At 38.2% G+C, this 12,698-nt stretch overlaps 2 protein-coding genes across 4 annotated transcripts in view; one reads left to right on the plus strand and one right to left on the minus strand.

Moving 5' to 3' along the window:
• Positions 1-12,698, minus strand: part of COPS6 (COP9 signalosome subunit 6) — a 182,919-nt gene that overhangs the window by 103,654 nt on the left and 66,567 nt on the right. The gene's annotated exons all lie outside the window — the stretch shown is intronic.
• ZNF3 (zinc finger protein 3) lies at positions 5,044-11,036 on the plus strand. Its single transcript, XM_069063300.1, has 5 exons — positions 5,044-5,122; positions 6,877-6,968; positions 7,459-7,585; positions 8,103-8,216; positions 9,087-11,036. The coding sequence occupies exons 1-5, from the start codon at positions 5,068-5,070 to the stop codon at positions 10,163-10,165; spliced, it is 1,467 nt and encodes a 488-aa protein (XP_068919401.1). The 5' UTR covers positions 5,044-5,067; the 3' UTR covers positions 10,166-11,036.

The following is a 12,698-nucleotide window of genomic DNA, read 5'->3' on the forward strand; positions in this document are numbered from 1 at the left end:
GCTGCGATGGGCTGTGAGAGAAGGGTCAGGGTGGGGCCTTCGTGGGGTGAACCTTCACAATGACTTTTTGGGCCTCTTTTCAGATAATGTCAGTCAGAAAAAAAGCAACGAGCTGTGGCATTTAGCAGCTCAAAGAGGCTTACAGCCTCTTGGCAGCTCCCAATACTGGTAGCAATAATAAGTCATTTTTAAGATTTACAAAGCATTTTCTTCACAAAGGCCCAGCAGGAGGTAAGTGAAGCAAGTATTATTATTCCAGACTGAAATAATAACGGAGATTATTGATAATAACGGAGAAACTGAGGCTTAAGAGGTTACTTGATTTGTCCTCGGTCACAGCCAGGATTCTAGCACAGGACTCCTCTTTCCACTTTTACACAATAATGATAACTTAGAAAAATATTTCATTTTACCATAAACTACTTGAGACCACAGAATGTAACCATGATAATAACAATAATAATTGCTAGAAAGGACCTTTGAGATTGTCTAGTCCAATCTTATTTTTTAAATGAAGAAATTGGTGGGGGAGGTTATAAAGCAATTAGTCAAAACAGGCCTCTTTAAAGCATTGAATGAAAAACCTGAATGTAACTTTACATAGGAACACAGTAAGATGATTCCTGTATTTGCTATTCCATCCATGCCATTCCACTCATTTGTTTGGAATCCTAACCTTCCTTCAAAGCTTTTAAGTCAAATACTATATCCTACTTGAAGCTTGTTAGCTTTTTCCTCTCATAAAATTATTAAATAAAATGAGATAATATTTATAAAGAACTTAGCACAGGGGCAGAAATATAGTATTTGCTATATAAACGCTTATCTCCCCCCCACCCTTACCTTCCTCTCTTGTTTTAATTTAACTATTATATATATAGTATTTCTTCCTCTAAAGGAATGTAGGCTCTTTGAGGGCATGGGCTGTTCTGTTGTTTGGTTTGGTTGGCATAGAATAGATGATTAATAAATATTGAATTGAATTTCTTTGTAACAAAGATGGACACTTACTCACCTATAGCAGTCTTTGTACCATAATTTTCTTCAACACAAAAACGAATCTCTGAGCACCTACAAAGCCTGCCATGAAGACACAGGTGGAACTGATGCCTAATGACTCTTTTGGTTGAAAATACCCATTTTTCCAAAATAATAAAAATTAGTTGATATCTATTAGATTACTATAAATGGCTCACTGGTTAAAAATGAAATTTACTTGACCTTTTTAAATTCAGTTTGTTCTCATGGCATATGGACCAAAAAGAATGAACATTTCTCAGGTCAAAGACTGGGTTTTGAATTTAGGATGACTGATGCTTTGATTCCCCTAGTATCTCTTGAGGGGAAGGGTGTCTTTGTATGCTGTTCTTGCTACCTGGCTATAATTCTCCTTGTTTTCAAGGGGTGGGATTGGTAGGTACATTGGGGAACTTCTCTGATACCCCATGAGGATTCATTGAGGTAAAGCATAGGTCCCCAGTTTTTTGCTTCTATTGGAAAATGTTGATTGTGCCATACTCTAGGGACTCATTCTGAAGAATGTCTTAATCTCCACCTTTGTTTTCCCTGTAATGAGAAATGCTTCAGTCTTATTAAAAAAAATTTTTTTTGCCTTTTTGGAGGGCAGTTGGGGTTAAGTAACTTGCCCAAGGTTACACGGCTAGGTTTTGTGTGTGTGTGTGTGCTTTAGAGTTTTATTATCTTTTGGGGGCTGTCAGGTTGAAGAGATTGTTTTTGCTCTGCTCAGTGTCTTAAATTTCAGTCTCAGTTGCTCATTTCCTTTCATCACATACCCTCCTCACGAATGGATTTGTCATCTTTTGTGCTAAAACAGCTTTAGAAAAAGTAGAAATGAATAGTGAGTAGGTAGTTGGCTGCAGGCTAAAAATGAGGGATGTGACTCCAGACAGGAGACAAAGATGAGAAGTTTTGTTCACCTTAGTTCTCTTCTGGGCCTGACCGGATCCTAAGAGTTCATTGGGTTTATTATCCTGGGAAGAGCTCTTTAGCATGTTGTTGGTGCTGGTACTTCAGAAGCAGAATAACATGATGGGTAGAATGCTGAACTTAAGTCAAGAAAATAAAGACTTGAAATCTACCTGAGATTTTCTAACTGTGGTGTTGGGTCTCTTAGAACCCTAGTTTCCTTATCTGTAAAATGGCTATAATAATACTTAAGTATACTTCAAGAGTTGCACTTTGCAGACATTAGAGAACTTTGTAAACATGAACTGAATTAGGATAAGGATCTCAAAATAGACACCAAACTATCTCCTAAGTATTTTTCCTCCTTTTGATGCTATGTTGAGGTAGAAAGTTGTTTCTGCATTAAAAGGAAGGGGACAGGAACCAGTTTTCATTGCTTTTGGTATTTTTACACACATGGCTGCCAAACCTGCTTTGGATCCCAGTCACAATTAAGTCTTAACTTCCTTGCTAAGTATTAGAGTTAAAAGAAAAGTCTCTTGTGGGCATAAGGGTGGGTAAAAGGCAGTCAAGCTGAATTGTGGCATAAAACCCACCATTCAGATCTGGATCTTCTGACAAAGCTTGTAAATAGCAACTAGGAAAGAAAGTAATAGGAATAAAGCTAGAACAATATTGAGTCACATCTTTTCTGATATAACAATTCTGAATAATCTCCCCCAATACAACTGTCCCCAACACAATTTATTAGCATTAGCTAGCACTCTGACCCAAAGAAATTTATGGTGGAGGAAGAAGGAAGGTTAAAGGAACACTGTTCCCCATATGACTACAAGCTCTCAGAAAACTTTCTACATCAGAAGAAAAGGCAGATGCTGCTGCCCCCAGAATCTGAGAAGATCTCGTCATATGCTTTGTGATTATGGATGGTTTATAAATAGTGGTTTGAACCCAAAGGTGAACTTAAAGAAAGGTTTTCTAGCCCTTGGACCAGGAACTCATCGAGTTTAATTCTAAATCCAGAAGGGTTAGAATTCTTGTGTAACCTAGAAAAGTGGTGGTGTTTTTAAAGTTACAACCTAAAATAACTTCATGGGAAAAAAATCCTGGATGGAATTTAAACAGTTGAGCTAATGTATATTAAATGTGTACTCGTATTTTTTTAACTTAATTCCATATAAACATTTTCATATATAGACAGAGGCACTTATTTTTACTAGTTAGTAGTATAGTATTTGTCTTGAGAGTTGGGTTATTTGTGATTTTTTTATTCATAAATAATATTTTAAGTGGGAGTGGTTTGAGATTCACAGATCATCTTGGGACTTGGAAATGAAAAGGAAATCAATTAGTATTGATTACTTTGATTTATTTTTTGTTTGATTATAGAATTAAACTCCTTTCTTTAGGAAAAGCTAGCCCTAACAGCTAAATCAGATTAACAGTTGCTTAAGTCCCAGTTACCTATAGATTTAGTGAATAGATAGATTAAGAAGACTATCATTTAATAGCAGATAATTTAGAATAAAAATAATCATAGGATTACTCTTTTTAAAAGCTGTTTCTCTTTCTAGCAGAAAGGGGAGGGTTGACCAGAGGCTAAGTTCCCCTTTAGGACAGCTGGAGAAAGGTTAGCCAGAGGTTAAGTTCCTTTTTATCTTGAGTTAGAGTCTAAATTGAACAAATTTCATCTTCTAAGGAAATTGGTGGTGGGGGGGGTGTGACTACCAATTACTGACCATAAGTTTCTCTTTCCCACTATGATTTCTGTTTACAAAAGGTACTACCATCTATAAAGAAAGGACTTCTGGTAGGATTAAGAACAGCTGGGAGAAGCTAACTAGTCAGATGACCTTCTTTGTCTACTTGAATTATGTTCAAAACAAGGTTCTGTCATTTTTTAAATTCCTATTTTCTGTTATGAAAATTAGCTCAGTAAATCATTTGGGGTCTCTGATCTCTGAGGAGTCAGGTGACCTGATTTGATATGCAAATGCTAGTTTTGCATGGTAAATCATTAGATTTCTTGGTAACTTTGTCCTCAATTTCCTTTTTACTTCAGATAATTAATTTTAACAGAAAACACTAGTCTTGTTACAGCTGCCCTTTCCCTTTACATTGTTGATATAGTGAAAAAAGCATTGAATTAGAAGACTCACACAATCTCAGAATTAGAAGACACTTGAGAAGACAAGTTTAGCCTAATTCAAAATTGAACAGGAATACTCTCTACAACATAATTGAAACTGGTCATCATAACTGAAATATAACTGGTCATCCAGCCTTTTCTTGAAGAGCTCCACTCAACCTTGAGGCAACCTGTCCCAGTTTTGAAAATTTCTAATTTTGGGGCAGCTAGTGGCGCAGTGAATAGAGCACACCGCCCCTGGAGTCAGGAGGACCTGAGTTCAAATCTGGCCTCAGACACTTGACACACTTACTAGCTGTGTGACTTTGAGCAAGTCACTTAACCCCAATTGCCCTCCAAAAAGCAAAAAAAAAAAGAAAAAATTTCTAATTTTTAGGAAGTTTTACCAGATATCAGTTCTAAAAAATTTCCTCCTCTGCAGCATCTACCCATTGCTCCTATGTTCTGACCTCTGTGCTTAGATAGAATAAGTCTAATCCTTCTTCCTTGTGACACCCTTCAAATAGCTGAAGACAGTTATATGTTCATCCCTCTTTAAGTTTTCTCCAGGCTAAACATTCACATTTCTTTTAGCTGAACATTGTGTGGCATGATTTTAAAGCCCTTCTCCATTTTTTCTGCCCTTCTGTGGAAGCACTTGAAATTTAGAGATTGTGACATCTAAAACTGAACATGATACTCTGCTATTATACCTGGCTGAGTTTGATTTCTTGCTCTGTAACTTGCTTGTTGTGTGACCTTACTCACTTAATCTTTCTGAGCCTCTGTCTTTTTTGCAAAATGAGTAATACCTACCTTTGTAAAATTGGGCTGAAGTGAGATAGGAATATAATTGTATTTGTAAAGTATTATATAAACATAAAGCATTCTGGAGGCATTTCCTATTGTTGTCTTTCTTTAAACTTTTTTTTCCCATTGTGTTTTCCCAGTGTCACTAAAGATATTCCTTGTGTATTGTACTCTGATAGAAGACAGGAGTTCCAGAGCATCCCATGGAAACACAAGCTGATTGTGTGTCTCAGGAACCTCAGCTTCTGCCTGAGAGTGGTGAGGAGCATAGATTCCTATGAAAGACAGAAAACTTTCATCAGTGTGGTGAGATAGAGAACAATGGCAGTGCAGAACAAAAGGGTCCTCTATGTATGGGCGTTGAGAAGGTCTCAGTAGCAAGTATTATTTTAATCTAGAATTAATGAGAATTTTCTACTGACAACATTCTTCCTATGAGATCCTGGTCTTTTCTGTCTGGATTAGTTAAATTAGCAGCTGGAATCAAAGTAGAATCATGAGCTCTAAATCATGAACTAAATCATGTCCCTTATGCAGTCTTGTTGACTCCATTTCAACAGAAGCCTGTTGGAATTCTGAAATTCATTGTTTAGGATTATTCTTCAGTATAAACACAAGAGTAGGAAATAGTTTGTTGCCACACGTATATTATATTGACTTTTGCCTACCATGTACGCTATGAAAACTCAGTTTTTGTTTTGAATTGGTATGTGTTATTTCACCCATAGTGGGTGGTATTTCTTGTTTTCTCATTCATCATTAAGAAGCACTGTACAAAGTCATAGTGAACCCCTGTGGATAAGTTTATTAACTCATTGGTATACATATGCACATAGAAATTATTGAATAAAAATAGTGAATTGAGCACATAAATAGGAAATATTTCCATTGTATTATATGCTCTTTGGGGGAAGAAAGTTTTATATACTCAGCCAGGGCTGGACTAGTCAAAACTGTTAGTTTTCCTTTTAAACTGATTAGGAATGGAAGAGAGACAGGTAAGTGGGATGATCAGAGTATTTGGAAGAGCTTGAGATATGAAAGAAATAGGATAAGACAACCTAAAGGGGGCATTGCACTGGTTTCCCTAAGAGAGGATAGCCTGGGGAGAGAATAGAATAAGAGAAGTGAGATGGTCCCGATAATCTGATAAAAAGTATCCAAGGGCTTTCTCTTTGGACTTTGCACCTCATCTCTAATAGTGCAGGAAACAGTCACTGTAGGTACCTAAGTGAAAGCAGAATTTCCTTACCTCTTGAGATGTAAGAAAAATGATTGTAGTAAGTAAGATGAGCATCTCAGTCTTTGTCCTGTGAAGCATGTTTGGCAATAGGACATGCAGTTTAAGGAGCACTCATGATAGTATTAAGTGGAAATAAACTTATAAGGATAGCTGAGGGATAGAATATGTGCAGGCACCTTTATACATTTATGAACATATATTTTAGAAATTAGTATAAGTTTTTTAAGGACAGATATGCTGAGAGCTGTGTAGTTCTATAAGCTCTGCAAGTACTACATGTACTTGATAAAAGCTAGTTAAGAATTTAAAATTCACCACAAGTGAGGTATGTGGCAAGAGAGTCTTTCTGGATGCCAGTAAATTTTTCTTTCTTTTTTTTTAAAGCAATTGGGGTTAAGTAACTTGCTCAAGGTTACAGGGCCAGTTATTTCTGGGTGTGGTACTAAGTATCTGAGCCCAGATTTGATCCCAGGTCATCCCAACTTTGGGGCCGATGCTCTTACTCACTGTGCTACCTGGCCTCCATTTTGCTTTTTTTTTTTTTTTTCTTTTTTGGAGGGCAATTGGGGTTAAATGACTTGCCCAAGTCACATGGCTAATAAGTGTTAAGTATCTGAGGTCGGATTTGAACTCAGGTCCTCCTGAATCCAGGGCTGGTGCTCTATTTACTGAGCCACCTAGCCACCCCTGGTAAATTTCTTTTATTTAGGTTGGGGGCATGGCAGGGCAAAGATAGACTTATTTATTACTTCTTTTTTTTTCCCCTCAGCTCCACCTTCTCCCAAAGTTTCTGCTTCTCATGATAAAGGTAACCTGGGAGACCAGATGTTGGCAGCTGCACTTCTAAAAGCCAAGTCCCAGGTGAGCTGTGGTTTCACTTTTCCCGCTCTTCTATTTTATTTTTATTTTTTTGTCTTTTGGAGGGCAGTTGGGGTTAGGTAACTTGCCCAAGGTTACATGGATAGTTTTTTTGTGTGGGTGTTAAGTGTCTGAGTCCAGAACCAAACTCGGGTCCTCCTGACTCCGGGGCCGGCACTTTACTCACTGCGCCACCTAGCCGCCCCCCACCTTTCCCACTCTTACCTAAAGGTGACTTCATCTCTTCTTATTGAAAAACTTCTACCAAGTTACATCCTAATTTGAGTCCTGATCCCCATTTCTGTTCCCAGTTGTGCAGTCCTTTCTTGTTGGGTAAGGGAACTCTGAATTTGCTGTTTCTGATTTTCTTCTGGTTTTACTTCACTAACACTTCACACACCCTACCTAGAACTCTTTTCCAACATTTTACTTGCTAATGCTTACAGCCCTATTCCATATCCTTAGAATTACATAGAGAAACATGTTTTTACAGGAACTGGTGACATTTGAAGATGTAGCTGTGTACTTCATTCGGAAGGAATGGAAACGTCTGGACCCTGCTCAGAGGGACCTCTACAGGGATGTGATGTTGGAAAATTATGGGAATGTTTTTTCACTTGGTATGAAATGTTTTCCTAAAAAAAAAAGTATCTGTCCAGTCAGTGGAAACATTAAGCAGAGAATTGGTTTAGTACCAGTCTTAATCTTTCATCCTTGGGTTCTTCCAGGAAAGTTAGACACTGAAGTCCTTTAAAAGGATAAGGGTGAATAAATAAAATGACTGGGTTTTTCTGCTATGTATGTGAGAACATTATTGGGTTCTAGCTAATTTCTTACCTTCTCATGTGTCAGGTTGCCTAAAGGAAACCTAGGTCATTTTGTTCTGGCTCTAATATAATTGTCTGTACTTAAACATTTCCTAATAGAGAGAAGGAACATAAACTTATCCTTGTAGGAACAGATTATAAACTTGACCCTGCCTCACCTGCTTTTGAGAGCATATATTTTTTTGTTCACCCACTATATTTCTTTTTTCTCCATCTGCTCTCTGTAGATAATGGGAATAGGATTGAATCCTGGGACAGCTCAGTTTGAGCAGCACAAACTTTTCTGTCAAATTTCTTTCCTTATGGGCAGGCTTTCCATTTCCAAATCCTGAGATAATCTCTCACCTGGATGGAGAAGAAGAGCCATGGGTCCTGGATTTGAAAGGAGCTGAAAGCCAGGGACTCCAAAGTGCCTCTTGTATAGGTGAGTAAGGGACACACAGTCACCTACATATTTAATCTTTAAATGATTTACAGACTTAAAATGCCAATTATTTAGCTCATTCTTAGTTGTCTCTTTTCTCTTGAACTTTCTATAAAAAGCTCATGGGCAAAAAAATAAGTATGTAGAATGTAAGCACTGAGGTTTCTAACCTTGACAGGGTTGATGTGCCCATATAAGCATGGGTCCTAATATACACGAGAAATGGATATCATTATCTTTTGCCACCCCTTTGTTTTGCATATGTGGGGTAACTAAGTGCAAGCAAGCCAATGCCTGGGTTCTGCAGGAAGCAGTAGAGTCTTATCTTCCTTGGTGAAGTTTCCCCACTTCTGCTTGTCAACCTCTTTATCCCCAGGACTCTGTGACTGCTTTTCCTTACTATTTATGAGCTGCTTTTCCAATTACAACCTTCCATAATTATGTCTCTGTTCTTTTTAATTGCTCTCCTGGCTTATTCCTGCATCTTACTTAATAGGTTTTCTAGGTTCTTCTTCATCCTTTACTTTTTTCCAGCTTGCCTGTTTGTCCCTTGGCTTCTCTACCTAATAGTTTCATTTCACTACTATAGCCCACTGCCCATTCAGTTCCATCTTCTTGGCTGGCTTTGTGTGCTAATATGAATACTTCTGGACTTTGGTGACCTTCACCTTCCTTATTTTCCTTAATCCAGAATATCCATATCTCTGTTTTGCCCTATCTCCCCACCTTTTCTCTGAAACCTTTTGACAGGCACATAAAAGCTGTATGTTCTTAGTCCTGGATATATTAATGACACCTGATTTTTTTCCCCTTTCTTTTATAGTTTCCATTCTTTTCACTAAAGAGAATGTTTTCTGTTTATTGTGTCAGATGGTGAGACCAGAACTAGGAATGATCAAGAAATTTCTGAAGCTGCAGAATCACATGGGGTGATACTGGGAAGATTCCAAAAAGATGTTTCTTCAAGTCTCAAATTTGGAGAAGCCTGTGAATGGGAAGGCAATTTAGAGAGGCAACTGGGAAACTCCATGGAGGAAAGACTGAGGAGAAAGATGGGAGATCTTAGACAAGTAATAGTTGAGGATCAGAAAAGCCCCACAGGTGAGAGAGTCCAGCAGTACAAAGAATTTGGGAATAGTTTTAGTCTTAATTCAAACCTTGTTATACATCAAAGAGGTTCTGTGGGAGATAAACCCCATAAATGTGATGAATGTGGCAAAAGCTTTAATCGAACTTCAGACCTCATTCAGCATCAGAGAATCCACACAGGGGAGAAGCCCTATGAATGTAATGAGTGTGGGAAAGCCTTCAGTCAGAGCTCACACCTTATTCAGCACCAGAGAATTCACACTGGAGAGAAACCTTATGAATGTAATGACTGTGGGAAAACCTTCAGTTGTAGCTCTGCTCTTATTCTACATAGGAGAATCCATACTGGAGAAAAGCCCTATGAATGTAATGAGTGTGGGAAAACTTTTAGTTGGAGTTCAACCCTTACTCATCATCAGAGAATACATACTGGGGAAAAACCTTATGAATGTAATGAATGTGGGAAAGCATTCAGTCGGAGCTCAACCCTTATTCATCATCAAAGAATTCATACTGGAGAGAAGCCCTATGAATGTAATGAATGTGGAAAAGCCTTTAGTCAGAGTTCACATCTTTATCAGCATCAGAGAATCCACACGGGAGAGAAACCCTATGAATGTAGGGAATGTGGTGGAAGATTCACCTATAGCTCAGGTCTTATTCAGCATCAGAGAATTCATACGGGGGAGAATCCCTATGAATGTAGTGAGTGTGGGAAAGCCTTCAGGTATAGCTCAGCTCTTGTTCGTCATCAGAGAATCCACACTGGAGAGAAATCTTTGAATGTGATGACTATGGGCAAAGGTCCCATCAGAGTTACTGCATTAAATATCAGAGAATCCATCCACATGAGAGAGTGAGAGTCTGCTGCCCCAGTAAATACACATTTAATGCAAGAAAATGTTTGGTTAGAGCTTGTTCTTAGAGTCTGACAGACTCCATCCTGAGGAATATTCTATGAACATGAAAAATGTTTGAAGTTTCCTCGTAATTGGAATTCTGCCACCGTAAAATGAAGTTCATTGGGCAAGACACTCCAACCTATGTCCTGTCAAGGCCAGTGAAGAGGGGCCAGCAATCTAGGTAGCAATCCCCAGGATTGGTTTCAGTTATGAAAGTAAAAGTCCCCAAAGGATAGTTGATTGAATGCTAAGCATAGAAAAGGGCTCTGGTCCTGATTTTTCTTGGAAAGGAGTTTACTATTCACCATTATATATGTACAAATATATACCAGAGGACCTTTTTTTGGAAGAAAGTAATTGAGAGATTCCATGACCACATTTTCAGCAAGTAGACAAGATTGTAGAGGTGAGGATATTGATATTATTAGGGAGGGAAAATGTAGGCTGTCTCAAAAGCTAGTTTTTCTAATATTTACTAAAGGGATTTCCTACCATAACCATTCCTAAAGGAAGTGGGGGAGGGTAATGTGGGTCCTGAGGAATATGGTTATTGCCATTCAGAGAGAAAAAGGTTTGGGTCTCATTTCTCCTTTTGGGGGAGTATGGCAGCAGTTCTTTTTCTTGGGCCAGGATGACTTTCCAAGCTCCCTAGATTGTTTTCCCAATCCTTATTTTCTCCCATTACAAACGAAATACTGTTTTACTTTTTCAGTCTGTTGAAACGGATGTTTCAGTGTGATTGAGTGAATATGAATACATTTTTGTTGAGGATTCAAGGATTTCTTCCCTTTCTGCCCATCCCCCAAATAAACAGGAAACATTAGCTATCTGTGGCTGTGGATTTGACATTTTAAAAAAATTACCCAGTTTGGTCATACTCATTGTTCCTTATTTCTCCTTTACTTTCCTTTCCATAGTCCCAGCACCTGTCATCTGTTATTTTGGGTGTGCACAGAGCATTGTGCATGCACTGGGGAAGAGATGATCAAGGTTAATGGAGATAATCCTAGCCCTGGAACTTAGCCTTGGAGGAGAGAAAAACCACATATCTATAATCTGTGAGGAAGTTGCCAGATTGCTGACATACTGCACTTGGATATTAGCAAAGTGCTTAATGTGATCTCAGCTTCAGAACAGTGCTCTGAAGTAAATTACTCTCATTTTACATAAAGAAATAGGTTGAGGGAGATTAGTGTTTTTTGCCAGTGGTCACACAGGATCAAAGGAAAATTTCAAGTTGGTCTGCTATGCCATGTTCTTTCTCTAAGTGGAACAAAGTGCTATATTGGGGCTAAGGGGAAGAGCATCCATAGAGAGGTAGAAATGAGAATCGGGGAAGTCATCGAGGAAAGATGGCATCTGGGATGGGCTTGAAAGTCTGCATAGAGTTATAGCAGGTAAAAAGGGCAGATAGTAGACAAAGGAAAGAGCATAAGTAAAGGCACAAATGGGAGGCAAATGTGGCTGGAAAAAAAGGATATTGCCAGGTTGTGGAAGGTCTTATATGCCAGGCAAACAAGTTTGACCTTTATTTGATGTTAGAGAGCCATTAAAGGCTTGAGGTCTATGCACAAGAAATTATTTTAGCGGAATTATGAATGGTGGGTTAGGGTGGGAAATAGTCTAGGTGGGTGTGGTAAGGGCCTGTGAAGATGGCTATGTATAGGGAATGGATTTGAGAGTTGTTTCACTGATAGGATTAGTAAGATTTTGTAACTGATTAACAATGTGAAAGGTAAGGGAGAGGAGAAAAAAAAAGGTTCTGACCACTAGAGGCTGCATGGATAGGGTTGCCACAGATAGAAATAATGAAGCTAGAAGAGGAACAAGTGTAGGGAGAAGGAATAAATAATGCTCAGTTTTCAACATGTTGAGTTTGAGGTACTAGTTAAGTGCCTTGTAAGGTATGCATTTAAAACTCAAGAGATCAGACTTAGCAATAGAGATTTGAGGGTAACCTGCATAGAGGTAATAATTGAAATAGATCAGAATAACATTCATAGAAAAGTATAGAGGGAAGAAAAAGGGGGCCATGGACAGACACTTAGAACACCCACATAAAGGGCCAGAAAGGATATAGGAGACGGGTAGTTAAAACCAAGTAGGATCTGTGACTTTTAAAAGAAACTATTTTAATAATTTTATAATTAGTTTCCTTTGTAATTCTGTGTATTTTACTTTATACATTTAAAAACATCCTGAGAAGGCGTCCATGGGCTTCACCTTCAGACAAGGACTGAACAAAAGCCATTGGTTTTGTGATTTGGGAATTATTGGGATCTCAGTTTCAGGAAAGTGTTGCTTTTGGAAAACAAATTGGGAGAGTCTGAGCAAGAGGATGTATTTTGAGTAAAATGGAATGTTAAATGGATGAAAGTCGATCTAGAAGGCTTTTAAAGTTTTAGTATTAGAGAAGATTAATTATGATGATAATAGGCAATTGGGGATAAAAAGGATAGGCAGATGGGAAGGAGTCATTGGCAAAAGAGGA

This window comes from Petaurus breviceps, unplaced genomic scaffold (assembly GCF_028583685.1).
Source record: "Petaurus breviceps papuanus isolate PSGF00001 unplaced genomic scaffold, PetGlider_PUasm1.0 90537, whole genome shotgun sequence".
Classification (NCBI taxonomy): Eukaryota; Metazoa; Chordata; class Mammalia; order Diprotodontia; family Petauridae; genus Petaurus; species Petaurus breviceps.

Excerpts from the sequence above, each read along its gene's own strand:
- ZNF3 (XM_069063300.1), top strand. The coding sequence starts at position 5,068 with ATGGAAACACAAGCTGATTGTGTGTCTCAGGAACCTCAGCTTCTGCCT. Across the intron at positions 5,123-6,876 it reads TCAGCTTCTGCCTGAGAGTG|CTCCACCTTCTCCCAAAGTT; the intron begins GTGAGGAGCATA and ends TTTTCCCCTCAG. Across the intron at positions 7,586-8,102 it reads TGGGAATGTTTTTTCACTTG|GCTTTCCATTTCCAAATCCT; the intron begins GTATGAAATGTT and ends CCTTATGGGCAG.